The 17,521-nt window shown below is 56.1% G+C and overlaps 2 protein-coding genes across 5 annotated transcripts in view; both read left to right on the top strand.

Moving 5' to 3' along the window:
- The first annotated feature begins 273 nt into the window (after positions 1-273).
- PSMA4 (proteasome 20S subunit alpha 4) lies at positions 274-6,993 on the top strand. Of its 2 annotated transcripts, XM_025450802.3 has the most exons (9): positions 274-411; positions 2,071-2,096; positions 2,333-2,375; positions 2,749-2,911; positions 3,934-4,011; positions 4,305-4,393; positions 4,857-4,987; positions 5,492-5,615; positions 6,650-6,993. In XM_025450802.3, the coding sequence occupies exons 2-9, from the start codon at positions 2,094-2,096 to the stop codon at positions 6,802-6,804; spliced, it is 786 nt and encodes a 261-aa protein (XP_025306587.1). In that variant the 5' UTR covers positions 274-411; positions 2,071-2,093; the 3' UTR covers positions 6,805-6,993. The 2 variants fall into 2 exon arrangements, with proteins under 2 accessions (XP_025306587.1, XP_048948811.1); XM_049092854.1 differs by lacking the exon at positions 2,071-2,096 and having other exon boundaries at positions 285-411; positions 2,305-2,375.
- A 7,923-nt stretch (positions 6,994-14,916) lies between these two features.
- The window catches only part of CHRNA5 (cholinergic receptor nicotinic alpha 5 subunit), a 34,399-nt gene continuing 31,794 nt past the window's right edge, over positions 14,917-17,521 (top strand). Inside the window, exon 1 of one of the 3 annotated variants that reach the window (XM_035713935.2) lies at positions 14,917-15,055. Coding sequence is in view for 2 of the 3 variants with exons in the window: in XM_035713931.2 (XP_035569824.1) it covers positions 16,690-16,813 (124 nt within the window). In the remaining variant the exon portion in view is untranslated. Of the gene's footprint in view, positions 15,056-16,517; positions 16,814-17,521 lie in introns of those variants that run through there. The other 2 variants (XM_035713931.2, XM_025450769.3) reach the window with 2 other exon arrangements.

Below are 17,521 nucleotides of genomic sequence, written 5' to 3'. Positions count from 1 at the left end.
CTCCTGCCTCGCCGCCCAGGACCACAGACCGCGCTGCCGCCCAGGGATCCGCGAGGCAGGAGCGGCGGGCGGCTCGCGGAGTGGGCGGAGGGGGCGGCGCGGGCGGCGGGGCGGGCGGGGGCGCCGGGCCGCTGGGACCCCCACGGCACGCGGACGGCTGCCCAGCACAGCGACTGCGGCACAGGCGGAGGCCCGGGTCCGCGTGCTGGGGGAGCTCCGCCCCGCCCCCGGCCCCGCCCCCGGCCCCGCCCCCGCCGCCCGACTTCCGGGTCCGCGCTGGCCCCGCCCCCGTGCCCTGCGCACGCGCGGGCGCCATATTTGCAGCGGCTGCTCGGCGTCGGAAGTATCGGCGAGGTTTCTTCCGCGAGGAGCGTGTCGGCGTCGGTCTGTCCTCTTACGTGTGTCCCGCAGGTGAGCCTCTGCCCCCGGGCGCCCGCGGAAGCTTGGCCACCCTCCCTCTGGGCAGGTCGTGAGCGTCGTGGCAGCCGGCTCGGCCTGCAGCCGCCGCCAGGGCGCCCGGGGTGCGTGACTCTGCACCGGCAGGCGGGCCGCCCTGGGGTCGGCGGAGGGGGCAGGGCTTGTGGGCGGGGCTTGGGGCCGGTGCGCGCGTCGGGTCGGGGGAGCCGGGGGCGGGGCCGGGCTGGGGTCAGGGGGCGGGGCCGGGCCGGGGGCCCGGGTCGTGGTCGGCAGGTGGGCTGGGGTTCACGTGGGAGGACCCGCACCCTGCAGGTGCCCGGCGCCCTGACCTTCCCCCTGCCTGTTGCAACAGCTCCCTAACCGCTTACCTGCAGTCTCTGCGGCCGCAGGTGATGTCAGTGCCCACCTGCCCCTGTAGCTCTCGGGCCCACGGTCTTCCTGTGGAGCCCCAGTGCACGAGACAGAAGATTCGCGGTGTTGACCTGCGCCGGCCGGTCCCTCCGGGTTGGGTCTGGGCTTGGGTCTGCCGGCCGGCCCCTCCGGGTTGGATCGCCAGCTGATCTCTCCAGTCTTCATTTCTGACATTGTGGGATTTTTAGGAAAATGAGCTTTGCAGTCCGCAGTTGGCATCTCTGCTAAATCACGCTGAGCCCAGCCGCAGCGTTTCTTTAGCGGGAGCAGTAATGACCCTAACACAGCCGATCTTACCTCTAGGTTGGGACCCCGTCACTCTGGGAAAGCCTCAGCCCATTAACGTGGCATTCAGGGCTCTGGGGGCATCTGTACCCTTGCCTAGCTCCCCAGCTTCTTCGGATTTTTTTTAGCTTTAGCATTTTGTCTCTGGCCTGCTGAGCTGTCCTGTCTCGGTACCCTGTGAGCAGGCTTTCTCCCCTACCCGGGCTGCGCCCCGCTTCTCCCTTCCCTGCTCTTCCTCTTAAGGCCTGATGGTTCTCAGCCTCACCCATCTCTAATTTGAACTCATTTTCTATTTCTCAAAATACACTTTCTTGACTTTTTTTTTTAAAAGATTTTACTTATTCATGAGAGACACAGTGAGAGGGAGAAGCAGGCTCCCTGTGGAGAACCCAACACAGAACTCGATCCCAGGACCCCAGGATCACAACCTGAGCCAAAGGCAGACACTCAACCACGGAACCACCCAGGCGCCCCCTTAGTTTTTTGTTTTTTGTTTTTTTTTAAGATTTATTTATTTATTAGGGAGAGCATGCATGCACGAGTGGGGAGGAGGGGCAGAGGAAGAGAGAGAGTTCCAAGCGGACTCCACGCCCAGTTGGAGCCTGACGGGGGGCTGGATCCCGGGACCCTGCAATCATGACCTGAATCCAAGTCAGACGCCCAACCCACTGTGCCGCCGAGGCGCCTCCGCCTTCTTGATTTTTCCCCATCCCTCTTTCACTGTACCCCTAGCACCTCTGTTTCCACATTGCTTTATAATTGTCTGTCTGGCTCCCTCACCTGAATACCAGAGGGTGTTCAGCAGGAAGCTCTGCGGGAACGGGATCCGGGTTCCCCGTGTTGGTGTGAAGGCAGTGAACAAAATGTTTTTTTTTTTTTTTTTTTTTTTTTTTAAGTCAGAAAATGCTCCTTAATTGTAAGTTTCATTTTAATAATGATCTTATTCTCTTTTTACAGGAATCCTGTAAAGCTCAGAAAACATGGTGAGTGATACACATGCCAGTAAGCTGTTGCCTGATAAATCTTATTGTTTGTATCTGTAGATGTGCATGAGAAAATTGGAATGGAAGGGAAAGGGGCTGGGATGGTGTCCTCTTCCTTATGCGTTTCCTCCCACACACTGAGCTTTGCCTGCCAGGTTGTTTTATGAGGTGGTTAGTGGACTTGCAGGAGCCTACTTCTGGTGGATAGGAATCACTTCCATATTTTTCCTTTGCAGTCTCGAAGATATGACTCCAGGACCACCATATTTTCTCCAGAAGGTAAAATGGAAATTGTTTAAGATATTTCAAATAAAAAGATTTCTTTAGAATTTGACCGGGGTGGGGGGGGTAATCTATAGACTTTATCAAAAATTTTATTAAGTAATCTCTACAGTCCGCATAAGGCCGCGACCCTGAGATCAGGAATCACATGCTTCACTGAGCCAGCCAAGCGCCCCTGCCTACAAACTTTCCTTTTAAATCCTTGCTAAGTTGTTCGTTCTTCTTGTACTTTGGACTAATTGCGATCACCTGGTTGGTCGCATGCTTCCTAGAAGGGTGAAAGCGGGACTCCTGTCCGTGGCCTGCCGGTGTTGGCACTGCTTCCCTTAGGAGCGCTGCTGCTTGGTGACTCACTGCTTGTGTCTTGTAGGTCGCTTGTACCAAGTTGAGTATGCCATGGAAGCCATTGGACATGCAGGCACCTGCTTGGGAATCCTAGCAAACGATGGTGTTCTGCTTGCAGCAGAAAGACGCAACATCCACAAGCTTCTTGATGAAGTCTTTTTTTCTGAAAAAATTTATAAACTGAATGAGTAAGTGAGATCTTAGGGAAGGGAGTATAAAATGTCTCACTTACATAAGTGCCATTGTACGTATTTCGGGAGGGCTATTCCATGACATGGTACAATTGAACAGTTTGTGTTTATCTCTGGGGATTTTGCTTTTAATTTATTGTTAAAACCTCTTTGGGGCCCAGGAACCACATGTTTCTCTTTTTAAGTACAGAACGAAGCACTCAGTGGAGGCCCCACATCGTGAAGTGACAGGAGCCCAGGCTGGTCGTCACTCAGATCTGGGTTGATTTAGAAGCTGTGTGATTCTACGCTGCTTGTTTAACTTCTCTGGGTCTCAGCTAGAGTAGTCATGGCAGTTTGAACCATAATGAATATAAACTCGCACAGTGGCCTGTGGCAGGCTTCAGAGCCTTGTTCAGAATGGCTACTCAGGAATTCTGTGGAGTTCTGCTGACTCTTCCCAAACGCCAGGCCTCCCCGAGGTCGGGGAACAGTGTAGCCAACCCTGTACACCCGGGGACGTTTGTTCCAGTCAGCGGTGCAGGACCTTGCAGCTGGCACGGGCCCTTCCTGGGAGGCTCATTCCAAGGGGTGCTGTCTGTGCACAGTGCCACTGTCTCCTGGCTCGCTGGGGTGACCCCTTGGGATCCCTGGTCCCGGCCTCGTCCTGGCTGCCAGGCAGACTCATAGAACACCCTTCCTGCAGGTCCCTCCCCTTCACCCCCATCACGCTGGGCTCAGATACTGGAGGACGTGGAGCAGCCTGTCTTCCCATCTGTTGACAAGTCTTGGGCTCACTTTAGCTGCTTTAGTGCTTGTCTCTTGCCTGTGCCCAGGGTGGTAATGAGAAATACATCTGTTGAAGAATTTGTGGGAGCCTTTATTTTTCATGTGGAATGACATCAAGTTGAAAGTCTGTCATCGTGAAGCTCCTGTGGAGCATCGTGGTGCATTTGTGACAATGCACTTGTACCTTAGTGCTTGTGAACACCTGTGGCAGACCTCTCCCTGCTTACAGATACGTCTGTCCTCTCCTCCAGGGACATGGCTTGCAGCGTGGCGGGCATAACTTCTGATGCTAACGTTCTCACGAATGAACTGAGGCTCATTGCTCAAAGGTACGGTCGTAAATAGCAAGATACATAAATGAGTGAGTTTCCATGTTTCTGAGGAGAACTGTGAAGATCTAAATCATTTAAAAAGTCTATTCATTGAAAATTAAAGTTTTTTTAAACCAAAGCTATAAAACCTTAAGGGTATTAGGCTGTGGCTACACTCTCCCCGCCTTTTCAAATTACAGGTGACAGTGGAGTTGTCCCTGTGGCATAGATCTCTTTCAGAGGGTATTTTGCTTAGGGGGTGTCTGTGTTTTAGAGAAAAGTCTATTAAAATGCCAATTTCTTTATTATAGGTATTTATTACAGTATCAGGAACCAATCCCTTGTGAGCAGTTGGTCACAGCACTGTGTGATATCAAACAAGCCTATACACAGTTTGGAGGTACTGAATTTTTTGAACATTGTATTCCAAAAAGTTAAACCACCTTATGAATCATAACCTTTTTGAGATAATAAAAAGAAATTGAAAATGAAATGAGAAAATACTTCACATAAATCCCTGCTTCACCAATTTACTGGCTTCCACTATGTAGATTGTCCTATGTTTTATTAATAGATGCTGGAAGGCCATAATGCCATTTTCAAATCTGGAAACAAATTGCATTTTACATAATAATGAAATTCAGCACTGGTCCTCTGTGTCTTTATTCTCTTTCTTGGCTGCGTCCAAATCCTAGAGACAAAAGTGGAATTTTGGCTGGAGCTTAGCTGTGGCGTTCAGAAAACGAAGCAGTTTATGAATGCTTAACTTCACAGAGGACGCTTTGGTCCTGCTCGTGGGCTCAGGTAACCATAGTGATACGGGATTCAGATGGCTGATACGTTGTTTGTCGTTGCTGTTAAAGGAAAACGTCCCTTTGGTGTTTCATTGCTTTACATCGGCTGGGACAAGCACTATGGCTTTCAGCTCTATCAGAGTGACCCTAGTGGGAATTATGGAGGATGGAAAGCCACGTGCATCGGAAACAATAGTGCTGTGAGTATTTTGGGGGTTGCTATAAAATCTGCCAAAAGATCTAGTAACCCCCATAATTTTGAAGTAGCCATGAGTATAAACTGTTCTAGAATAGCTGCCGCACCCTTACTGTGATGTGAAAACATTGGATTTCTGTTGGTAACGAAGTCACAGGCACTGCTAATACTACTGGGACTTACTGTCTACGTTTATAAAGGAACTTTAATAAAGGAAGTGCTGATTTTCAGTGGGAAGTTTTGGAAATGGGATGTAATTATTTTTTACATCCTAGTTCTCAGACCCTTTGACTTATGTGATGGGCCCCTTGCAGGCCTGGGGAGGTCAGGTTACAGATCCCGTTCATAGAGCGACAACCCCCTTGTCATCCCATCTGCCCTCCCTGCCCTTAGAAGTGTGGGTATTGGTTACAGTGCCCACGGTGGTTCAGCCATTATTATTCTGACCCATCCATGTTCTAGAAATTTAAAGGAAACTCTTTTTTTTATTCTCCTTTATGTTTCATAGGCAGCGGTGTCGATGTTAAAACAAGACTACAAAGAAGGAGAAATGACTCTGAAGTCCGCACTTGCTTTAGCTATCAAAGTCCTAAACAAGACCATGGATGTGAGTAAACTCTCGGCTGAAAAAGGTAATTGGTGTCCACTCCTCCCTTTGGCTCACTTGAGTGAGAGAGCGATTGAGTGGCCTTAACCTATTCCTGAGGGAGGATGCGCGGGCTCGTGGGGTCCTGGGCCTGACCGTAAGCCCATACTACCCTCTGAGCGCAAGGACTTAGGCCAGAGTCTTCTCGGTGCTCACTGACCTGTTTGAAGCAGATACTTTTAGTATGTAACTGACCAGCTCCTCGGCCGCCTGGTGTGTGTGTGTGTGTGTTTGCATACGATGGTGATGGTGTACTTCATCCAGAGACGACCTTTGCAGGAGTCGTGATGTTCTCTGTTCTTTTGAATCCACTGGTCTCTTATGTTATCCCATGTTTGCAGTTTTAAATACTTTATTTAGCGTAAGTCATGTGATCGTATAAAACAGTATTTCTAAATAAGGATTTTTCAAAAATTGTGGTAAATTAATAGATTGATTCAGTTTAGCATAATTAAGCTCCTGGTGTCCTTAGAAAATGCAGTCTACTTGCGGACTGCCCTCTGTGGTTTCTCCTGCTCAAAAATCCCTCCTTTGGTATCAGTTTACTTTTCTTGCCTTTGGTCCTGGAAAGATCTTTTTATACCTATGTTTTGAAGAGTTTTCAATGGTCCGTGAACAATGAATGTGATTACGGGTTAGCGACTCTGACTGTACCTCCAGGGGCTCCAACAGGGACGTGGAGGTGCCTTCTGGTCATCGCAGCTAATGGCCGGCCAGCTAGAGCCAGTGGTTGGTGACAGTGGCAAAGGGCGAGTGGGAAGGTTGCGGGGGGTGAGGAGGACACTTAGGAGAGTCGACAGGAACGTCACAGGATGGAAGGTGCTCTGTCGCTGTCAGGACACGTGAGAGCTCCCACAGGAGTACTTGTGCGAGAGTATGCGTGAGCGTACGTGTGCGAGCCTCCCCCCCCCACCCCCCCGCGTGTCCCCGGGAGCAGCGGCACAGCTGGCAGCGGGCGCCTGGGCTGGGGAGCCGTTGGCAAGGTGCCCGCCCATAACGTAGGCTTGCACTCACTTGCAGTGGAGATTGCCACCCTGACAAGAGAGAACGGGAAGACGGTCATCAGGGTCCTGAAGCAGAAGGAAGTGGAGCAGCTGATCAAGAACCACGAGGAGGAAGAAGCGAAAGCGGAGCGAGAGAAGAAAGAAAAAGAGCAGAAAGAGAAGGAGAAATAGGAGGAGAACCCTGGGCTCTGGCGGCTCCGGGGCCGTGTGCCCGCTGCCCGGCCTCCCTCGCCCGGTGGGCAGACTGGGGCGGGCACCAGCGCAGGCCTGCCGTCTCTGTCCGGTTGAGTCTTGTAGTGACGCTCGGTCGTAGTGGACGCGCTCGTCCCTCCCTGTGTTGGTAATAAAACTTGGAAAGAACGGCCATGGTGAAGGGGGGCGTCTGGGGCAGGAGCCATGACTGTCGTGAGGGGGCCCTGCTTACGGGGGGTCCCACAGGGTCAAGTGCAGGGACGCAGGATCCTCCCCGTCCTGGTGCTGCCGGCCGGTGGCGGCCACGGGGTTCATACCAGACATGAGCACGTCTGTGAGTTGTTGGCAGAGTGTGAGGCGACTCGGGAAACCCCGTGTGGCCACCAGCCGGCGTCCGAGGCTGTGCCCTGACCCCATATGTCCCTGTCACATCTGTGTGCACGGCCTGCCCCCTGGGTTCTGCCCCTCTGCTCAGGTGGGCTCATGGGGCGGTCAGGCCGAGACCCCCACTCCGAGCTCAGGGGCCCTTCCTCAGGCTGCAGGGGCCCCGGGCAGCTCTGTCTGCAGGGACTGGTCTGAGCAGGGGGGGTGGGGGGGCGAGGGCCAGGCCGGAGGAAGAGTGGAACCAGGGAGGACAGCAGAGGAGCTATGACGAGAGGGCGCTCACTGCTCACATGCCGTCCACCACCACCGGGTGCCCTGACCCCGTGCCGGGGAGCCCCCTGCCCCCCGCAGCCCGGCCATGGGTGCTGTGCAGCCCCCCGGGTGCTTGTCAGCCCTGCGGACACACGAGGACCACGCGGAGCTCGTGAGACATCCGGGGCGGCTCCCCCACGGCTGCCGGTCCTGCCTCGGTGTTCTCTGGCCCGTCTGATGTATGCCTTCTAAATCCAAGGACCCCATCACTGTGGGCAGCTGGCCGTGGCCGCCCCGGGGACCGTGTCATCCCCAGGAACGGGCAGGTGCTGCACAGCTCTCGGTGGGAGGGCCAGGTTGGCCTCGGTAGTGCCCATGAGCGGGCTCGGATCACCCAGTCCGTACATGACCTGTTCTGTGTTCTGTGTGTGATGGATGTTGATCCGTTAATCTCATGGCCGACCCTGGACGCGCCAGCTTCTCCAGTGCCCAGCGTCCCCCCTCTCCTGTTGGGTAGCACGGCCTTGCCCTCATGGACTGTGACGGCAGGGTCAGCAAAGCACAGTGATGTGACAAATTGGCACAAACAGGCCGAGAAAAGGAGCTGAAGCAGGCAGATCCCCAGGTGGCTCAGGTGTCACAGCTGCGTCTACACATCCACCGTGACCACGAGGGCGCTGTCCGCGGGTGTGGACATGGGTGGCCAGCCAGCCTGCAGGTGCAGGAGGGAGACGGAGAAGGGAGCTAGTACGTCCACGGGCCTCGCTGGCCCCACCATCGGCCAGCGCGGTCTCACGCCTGGTCTCCCCCCAGTCCGCCCACAGCACAGCAGCCAGAGGGAGCACCCCAGGGGAGGCCGGCCCTGCTGTCGCCCTGCTCCGTGGATGCCACTCCCCCCACACTGGCCTCCCAGGCCCGGCCCTGGCCGCCTGCATGCTGAGGGAGGGAGGACGGCTTGTTCCTTCTCACAGCCCACCTCCCATCCCCCTGCCTTGACAGCCCTTCCCTGGTCTCTACCCTGTGGCTCCTCCTCCAAGCCGCCCTCCCCACCGCACGCTTACCCTCCGTCTGCACCACTGGGCGCAGACTTCCAGGGCAGGGACTGGAGCCCCGACCCAGCATCAGCAACGGAAACGGGCCTGCCCCAGGCTTCACGTATTGAGGAGTGAGTAAATGGCCCTGGTCTGCTGGAGCCACGACCTCAGGTACCCCCTTTCCTCCCAGGTCAGTACCACTGGTGGGTTTCCTATATTCCGACCCCCCCGCCAGCCCCCGTCAGCATTTTCCTGAAGTTACAACAACCGCAGGGGCTGTGGGGGATGAGAGCCTCGTGCATTTTAACCACATCTGGAGCAAGTATTCAGATTCCCCCTAATGATGGAAAAATCTCAACATATCTTTATCCTAGATTTATTAATTTTTAAAAAAAGATTTTTAATGTATTTATTTGAGAGAGCACACGGGGGGAAGCCGCAGAGGGAGAGGGAGAAGCAGACTCACTGCCGAGCAGGGAGCCCGACACGGGACTCGATCCCGGGACCCTGAGATCGTGGCCTGAGCTGAAGGCAGACACTTAACCCCCTGAGCCACCCAGATGGCTTAAGACATTATTTTTAAGTCAGCTCTCCACCCCACGGGGGCCTTGAATTCCCCCCCAGATAAGCATCATGCAGTCCACTAAGCCAGTGGGTCCCGCTCACCCTTTTACTAAAATGACTTCACGCTGTGGGAAAAGTGAGGGGTGGGGCCCCTCTACCTGGTTCCTCCTGGCGGCGAGGGCCCAGGTGAGCTCCGACCAACGGCCGCGATCTCCGCCCAGGGCCACCTGCTCACCTGCTCAGCGGCCTGGATGTAGAACACGGCCCTTCCTCTAGCGCCGGGTGCGGCAGGAGCATGGGGGTGGGGAGGCGCACTGCTTTAAACCTTGAGTTGATGTCATTTGGGGGGGAGTTTTAAAAACTGAACCATGGGGGAGAAATCCTGTGTTCCGGTGTATGATTTACTCCAGACTTTTTTCATCAGAAAATAAGCAAGACTCGAGTTTCTCCAGTCTAGCACTTTGAAAGGTCAGTGGAAGCACTTGTGTTAACTGCAAAAATATTCCACGTTCTGAAAAAATATCAAAGTAGATTGATTTCTGTTCCTTTTTACCACGTTCCTGGTAATTTTAGGTGTAAGATCTGTCCTCAGGTTAACGTGCAGCTGTGCAGGCGGGAGGGCTGTAGTCAGCTCCTTGCTGACGTGCAAGCGCTGCGCCCGCCGTGGCCAGCTGCCTGAGCCTGGGCCGGGGCAAGGGCCGAGGGCCAGTGCTGTGAGCGCGGGAGTGTACACCGGGCGGCCCAGCCGCTTTGCAGGTCTGTGGTCTCTGCCCCGTGCAGTGCAGAAGACACGGAGGGTTTTTTTTTTTTTCTTTTAATGATTTTGTTTGAGAGCCAGCACGAGCAGGGGAAGGGATGGAGGGAGAAGCAGACTCCCCGCTGAGCATGGAGCCCCACGCGGGACTCGATCCCACAGCCCTGAGGCCATGACCTGAGCCAAGGTCAAGAGACCCCCAGGCACCCCAGGTCTGAGTGAATGAGAGAAACAAGTCCAGGAGCTGGAGCAGGTGGGAAGAGCCAGGTGGGGGCTGCAGCGATGGGAGGAAGGGGAAGGAGCAGGAGAGCAGGACCAGGGCCTCCACCCAGGTCGGCATGACGTCTGCTATCCTCCGTTCTGTGCTGGTGGGAAGAGCCCCGTAGAGTGCACGGCCCCCAGGAGGGGACCCACGTCAGACTGCGTGTTCCCCTTTTCCTTCCAGATGGTCTTCATCTGCATCCGTTCTCCGTCTGCCCATCTCCTTGCCCACCTTCCTGCAACCGCGCTTAGAGCAGCCACGTAGGAGGCCTTGGCACCCGTGTCCAAGCCTCCTCGTGTCAGCATCACACGTACCGAGATACTCCCCACGCCAAAGTACATAAACATCCTATACAGAGACCCTAGCTTGAAAGGATCCGTGCACCGTGATATTTATAGCAGCATTTTCAACAATAGCCAAACTGGAAGCAGCCCAATAAAGCTGTGATTTGTATACACCATGGGGTGTTACTCAGCCGTCAAAAATAAGGACATCTTTCCCTTGAAATGTCAGGGAAGGAGCTGGGGAGTATTATGCCGAGTGAAGTAAGTCGGAAAAAGACAGATGCCACATGGTTTCACTCGTATGTGGAATTCAAGATACAAAATAAGCAAAACTGAGAACCCGAGAAACAGACTGAACGCAGAGAACACCATCCTGGTCACCAGGGAGGAGGTGACGTGGGGGGAACAGGTGACGGGGAGGAAGGAGGGCACCTGCCCTACCGAGCACCGGGCGGCGTAGGGACGTGCATCACACTGAATGTAATGTCACTGGAAAAAATATAAAAATAATATGCCTGGCATGTATTTTTTTAAAGTATTTAAATTAATGCGACTTTAATTCTGTCTTTCAGACTAGTTTTCTTGAATGAATTCAGAATTAGATAAAATGAAGTCGTTACTTCCTTATTTTAGTGACCGCTTTGCCGATACATGATTACGTACCATGCAGTGCGCCTGTTCAGAGCACACGGTTCGGCGGTTATGGTTTGCTCACGCGGCTGCGCAGCCAACACCCCGGCTTCAGAGCGTTGCCATCACCCAAACCAACCCTGCGCCCCTTCGCCCACGCCAAGCCTCCCAGCCTCCAGGGCTCCCTTTCCTGCAGGTTTGCCCCTGGGGACACGTGGGGAGCTGCAGTGCCTGCACCTGCAGCCTGGCGTTGCCCGTCACCCTAGTGCGTGCCGGCAGCCCACGGCCTCCTGGACCAGAAAGCGCCAGGAAGCCTTTGGTTGCAGAGTAACGCCGCGTTGTGATCTGAGAGCACCGGTCGCTCACGGGTTGGTGGCACGAGGGTGGTTTCCGTTGGGGGCTGTTGTGAGCGGCGCTGCTACGTGTCCCGTACTGCGTGGACTCAGGCTCTCACTTCCCTTGGGTGTGTGCCCGTGGAATCGCTGGGTCCTAACTTGGTTTATTTCTAATCCACCTTTGTGCCAGACGTCCATATCAGTGATTCAGATTTTAAAGAGTCTACTCTCCCGTGTTCTCCTAAGAGCCCAGCATAAGTGGAACCCGGACTGACTCCTGAGGGCACGTGGACTTGTGTGTTACCGCTGAAGCAGGTCTCATGGTTGGAAGGGACTTTTGATTCCCTTCGTGTCTTCGGGAAGACTGTCGGGAGCCTTGCTGCTAACCCTGGGAGGCCAGGCTGCGCCTTTGATTCTGCATCCAGAGCCTTATGTAAGAACATTCTCTGAAAACTCTGAATCCTACAGAGTGGGAGACTCCTGGGTAAATTGTCTCCTGAATCCTGAGCAATCCAGTAACTTCCTTTTTCTGATGATGAAGCAGCGTGTGCTCACTTTGGAAAACACACAACAGGTTAAATAAACATCGCCCGCGATCTTGCTCCGAGTCCGCCGGGGACCCCCCCCCCCCAATGGCTGAGGAGGGCTCCGCGCGGATTGGGTGCGTCACGGGCCATCTGTTTAAAAAGTTTTAAAGAAGAAACTAATGTTACATTTTCTCCTCGTTTTCCAAAAATATCCTGAAGCCGTAGAAAGCCCTCTCTCTCCAGGACAGAGCGGAAACCATCACCCTTGGAGCAGACGGCGTGGGCTTCTCCCTTGCGGCCTCTCGCGGGCGGTGACCTTACAGAGTATGGGTTGCAGCCCCTCTGCCTTCCTCACCAGGCTCTCTCTGCCTCCTAGCTCAGCCCCCCATCACTTCCGACTTCCCTCCCCAAGAATTCCTAGCGAATTCTGAAACTACCTTGTTTATTTTGTGCCTTCCTCCCTCGCAGTGAGTTCCCTGAAAGCAGGGACATTTCTGTCTTGTCACCTTCCCCCTCCGAGAACTGGGCCTGTGGCCGGAAGGGACAGTGAGAATCGAACTCCTGTTTATTTGACATCCAAGACCAAAGGCTAGGAGCTTCCCGCTGTGCCGCCATTGCTGTGCACGGGAGGGGGGTGCTGGGGGGGCGGGGGGGTTCAGTTGTGCATCCCACGCCAGCAGGCAAGTTCAGCTCTGGTTCACGGATGGCAAGAAGGTCACATGGAATCAAGGACCAAGATCTCCTTTGGCACGCAGGTGGCTTCGTGCATTCTTTAGCTTTCAAAAACCTGAAAACACCTGCAATTCTTCAGGCGCGTTCTAGAAGAGCAAGGAAAGAGTGCATCTCAGGTGAGACAGATGTAGAACTGGACGTTACCAAATGATTTCCAATTTTCAGAGACTTGGATCAGGTGGCCTAGATTAGGTTCAAGATAATCAATTTTCTGGACAATCAATGCCATATATTACTCTAACCCTCAGAGGGAACTTTTTTGTATTGCTGGAAGATCTCCTCTGGTTTTGCTTCTTGTCCATATAAAACACTCAACATCAATTAGTATTGCACAGGAACTGAAGCTGGATGAGAACCCTTGCTAAGTCAATTAGACTGGATAATTAGAGCAGATTCCCAAACGTATGAAAGAAACAGCTCCAGTTTGGTTCCATTTAGCCCTCCCTTCCTTAGAAGCTTTATACGCCAGTGTACAAATTACAAATGGAAGTGAAATATACTTAATTTTGAATTTTTTGTATGCGTTTGAGTTTCAGAATTTCATCATATCCCTTGATTGGAGTGGGAATAATCTGGAACAATTAAATTGGCAATCATTTAATCAAATTCTAAGATGGCAGTTCTGCTTGGTGTGCAGCCACGTATTTCTGGAGCATCTGTGGTCTGTACCTGCAGGATAATCTGTCCTTTGAACTTACTTTTGATGTATGTAGCAGTATCTATAAATATCTCTCAGTTCCAGAATAGAAAGTGAGTGACGTGCTGGTTTTATGTTTGATAAGAATACTTAAATTATACCTTTTGCACAGAACATTTACAATTTAATGTCTTGCAGATATTAAAACACAGGCATAAATTTCTTTTGTAAATTTATACTAGTGTGCCATCTATGAAGAAGAGGTCACTTAATGCAATAAATATTTATATATAAATATTGTTGTGTTCACTTAGTACAAATGTTGAGCTTTTACATATTAAGTAATTGCAAATCTGAAAAAATCCATGTCTTTTTTTACTGTAGAAATTCCTGTTTTAGCAGCTTTACTGAGATAGCACTGACATAAAAATAGTGTCTAAGATGCACAACTTGATGTTTAATACATGTGCACGTTGTGACATCACTACACTCAAGATAATTAACATACATAGAACTTCCGTGTAACTACCACTGTGTGCATTAAGATTTAAATAAGATCTCTCCTTTTGAATTATTTGTTTTAACAGAAAAACTCTTTCACAAGGATTCATCACTCCCAGGTGTAAAATCTTTGGACATTTAGGGGCATGGGTCATTGCACTGCACTTTTAAGTGGAAAAACGGTATCTTTATTTGTAACCAGAGCTGATATTTGTCCAGGATACGTGATAACTTGCTCTGTAGCGAATTGCCATTTCCTTGTTCACTTGTGTTTTTCTCTTGGTAATTGGGTCTGTGACCTTGCGGTATATATATGCTATTATTAAAGTCCAGTGAGACAGCTCACTTATATATATGGTTTATATTTTTGTGATATGATTTTATGCACTACTACTTAGCTATTACAATCTAGTAAAAATATGGCCAATTAATTTTCTTTCTTAAAGCTTTGTACATTAAAATATGTCTGCCCTTTTACATTTTGATTACAGTCATTGAAAAATAGCCCTTAAAAAGGACCTTTTATTCTTATACTATTTCTTTTGAAGGACTGAATTTTAATACCCTATCAATACTTGCTTTTTTTTTTTTTTTTTTTGCTTTAATCTGTGAAAACGCATGTAATTTCAGCAGTGAAGTTGACAGCATCCATTTTTATCTTTAATTAACTTTTCAGTTTGGCTTTCCTCTTAAAGGCTCACAGCAGAATTTATCACCAAACTACAATGGAAATGCTGAATGGGAGATTCGAGAATCCGCCTGGCTCTGCATTTAGCTCAGTTGACCCCATTATGAGAAAGGAAGTGAACAACGTGGGTATGCGAGAGGATTCATTCGGCCAGTAGGCGCGGAGGACAGGCACCAGCTGCCCTCGCTGGAGGGTCCCGCGAGGGAGCAGGTGGGAGAACAATCGCCCCCTAAAGGGGAAGGCTGCCACCTACCCCCCCGCCCTGTGGCTGAGCCTCCGCGGGCTTCCTCCTCTGCCTTCGGGTTTTAAGGCCGCACTTAAATAAGACGAATCAGAGGGGGAGACTCTTAACTCTGGGGAAGGAACAGGGGGCCGCAGGGGGGTGGGACGGCGAGTGGGGTGGGCTTGGAGGAGGGCCGTGATGGGAGGGGCGCGGGGTGTCCTGTGCAGCTGACCAATCATTCAATTAACAATACACTAGATGTTAATTATATGATTTTAAGTTAGGAAAGGACAAGAAGAGTGGTGGGCCCGGCCCCCTGCCCGCTCGCCAGCTCGGGACGTCGGCGGCCCGGGCCTGCCCGGCGCTCGCTTCCTCCTCCCGGGAGCCCTCCGAGCATCTGCCGTGACCGCGCAGCGCGCCCAGGTGAGGAGCGCAGGCGAGGCCGCCCCCTCGGGAGCCGGGAGCCGGGAGCCCGGAGCCTGCGCTGGGGGAGGCTGTGGGCCGCTGGGGTGGTTACAGACGCGCCGCGCTGGGGGCAGGGCCAGGTGCCCGCGCGGACACGGGCTGCGGACACGGGCTGCTCGGTCCCAGGAAGCAGTGACGGGGCGGGGGGAGCGGGGACCCGGGGCGGGGGGCGGGCCCGGAGGTGTCGGGAAGCCCGGGAGGCCCCTGGGGGGGGACGGGGTGGCCACGGCTGGGGCCCGGGGGCGCGGCCGCCCTGCGCTTCGGGGCACCTGCTGGCGGTGCCGCCGCGGGTCCCGCGAGTGTCCACCGCCCGCGGGCCGCACTGAGGTCCCTGGGGTGTTGGCCTGGATTGTAGGTGCCCCCGCAAGCGGCCCCGGCGGCCCTGCCCCCGCTGCGCCGCTGTCCTCGGGGGGCGCCCGGGGCGCGGGTGCAGGAGCCGCCGTCCTGCTGGCGGGGGCGGAGGCCAGAGGCTCGAGGCCCGGGAGCCGCGCACGTCAAGCAGCCGCCAGCCCGCGCCCCTCCAGCCCCCGTCCCTGCCCGGATGCACGCGGACCGCCGCGCCTCGGGTCTGCACCCGGCTTCGGAGCGGGGAGGCGGGGCTGCGCGCTCTGCGGGGCGGGGGGGGCGGGGCGGGCTGCGGACGAGCCTGCCGCTCTGCCCCGCGCTCCCAGCTAACCCGCTGTGCTCCTTCGGGCCCACGGAGCTTCCTCCTAACGAGGAACAGAGGCCGTGACGCCGTCGGCCCGTGGCGGGGGGGCCGCTCCTTACGGAGGTCACGGGGGGCACACGGGGTGGCGGGGGCGGCTGTGGGTCGGTGCTGAGGCCGCTGCATGTCCTCCGTCGGGCTCCGGAAGGAGGGTCCGGGCTGCACCCCCAGCTCCCACGTGTGGCTTCAGGGACGGGGAGCGGGCGGGAGGCGAGCTCCCTGCCACGTTCTTGGGGGCCAGTTCTCGTGCGGACGCGGAAAAAACCTCCTCCCGTCCGTCCGCACCCCCGGCGCTGAGCGCGGCGCGGATGTTCATAGGGACCGTGGTGGTCAGGGCGGACGGGGACCCGCCCAGGCAGCCGGAGGCCAGCAAGGCGGGCGGCCGGGCGCCCGGGGCCTGGTGCTGCCGGGATTGGCCGTCGGGCCGCGGGCTTGGGGCCGGGGGCGGGGCCACTCGGGGGCGGGGCCACTCGGGGGGCGGGGCCACTCGGGGGCGGGGCCACTCGGGGGCGGGGCCACTCGGGGGCGGGGCCACTCGGGGGCGGGGCCACTCGGGGGGCGGGGCAAAGGGGCTTTAGCGCTAAGGTCGCTTCTAAACAGCGAGGCCCAAGGCGGGCGGGAAGGTGGGGGCGTGGCTACGCGCCGGCGGGGCGGGGCCGGGGCGGGGCCTGGGGCGGGGGCGGGGCCAGGCGCGAGCCTCCCCGCCCGCTGGGAGCCGGCGGGAACCTGTGGGCCGAGGTGGCAGCGCCCGCAGCAGCCCGCAGCAGCCCGCGGCAGCGTCCGTCCCGCGTGGGCTTCCCCGTCCCGGCCCCGTCCGTCTGGAGCCACCTTCCTTCCCGCGCGGCCGCCGTGAGCCCCCGCCTGTTTTCCCGCGCGGGGCCGGGCGATGTCGGCGCGGGGGTACGGGCCGGGGGTCCTCGGCCTCGGGCCCAGCCCGCTGCGCCTCCTCCTCCTCCTCCAGCTGGTCGCGGGGCGCTGGGGCCCGGCCGGCGCGGGGGTCGCGCCTGGAGGTGAGGCTGGGCGGCGGGGCAGCCCCTGCGTTCGCCCTCGGAGTACCGGGCGGGGTGCGGGGCGGCGGGGGGCGCATACAGGGCAGGGGAGGGGGGCACGGGCGGCCGGGGGCGCGGGCGGGTCAGGGAGCGGGGTCACGGGGGAGGCGCAGAGAGGTCAGGGGGCGCGGGGCAGCCGGGGTCGCCGGCGGGTCAGGGAGCGGGTGGGGGTGGGGCGCAGCGGGCGCAGAGAGGTCACGGGGTGCGGGGCAGCCAGGGTCGCGGGCGGGTCAGGGAGCGGGGCGGGGGAGGGCGGGGGGGGGTGCAACCAGGTCAGGGGCCGGTGTGGGGGGCGTCGGGGGCGCGGGGCAGCCGGGGTCGCGGGCGGGTCAGGGAGCGGGATCACGGGGGTGGGGAGGGTGCAGACAGGTCAGGGGGTGCGGAGCGGCCGGGCGGCCCCGGAGGCTGGTGTTGGGCCCCAGCTCGGGTTCGCAGGGAACGCGGGGCGCAGAGGCAGCCGTTCAGTACGGGGTCCGGGGCGGAGCGAGGTTGCGGCGGTGAGTTCGGCGGCCACGGGGGTCGCTACTGCGGCCCCGCCGCCCTGGGACCCGCGGGGAGGCCGCGTGGACCCCGCCGCAGCTCCGAGGTCCCGGGCGTAGGCACCCAGCGGGGCGGCCCCGTGTGGGCGCAGGACCTACGGGGCTGAGACTGCGCGTGGGGACCTTGGGG

Source organism: Canis lupus, chromosome 13 (assembly GCF_003254725.2).
Source record: "Canis lupus dingo isolate Sandy chromosome 13, ASM325472v2, whole genome shotgun sequence".
Classification (NCBI taxonomy): domain Eukaryota; kingdom Metazoa; phylum Chordata; class Mammalia; order Carnivora; family Canidae; genus Canis; species Canis lupus.
The sequence above is the reverse complement of the archived record's forward strand: the minus strand, read 5'-3'. Positions and strand labels throughout refer to the sequence as shown.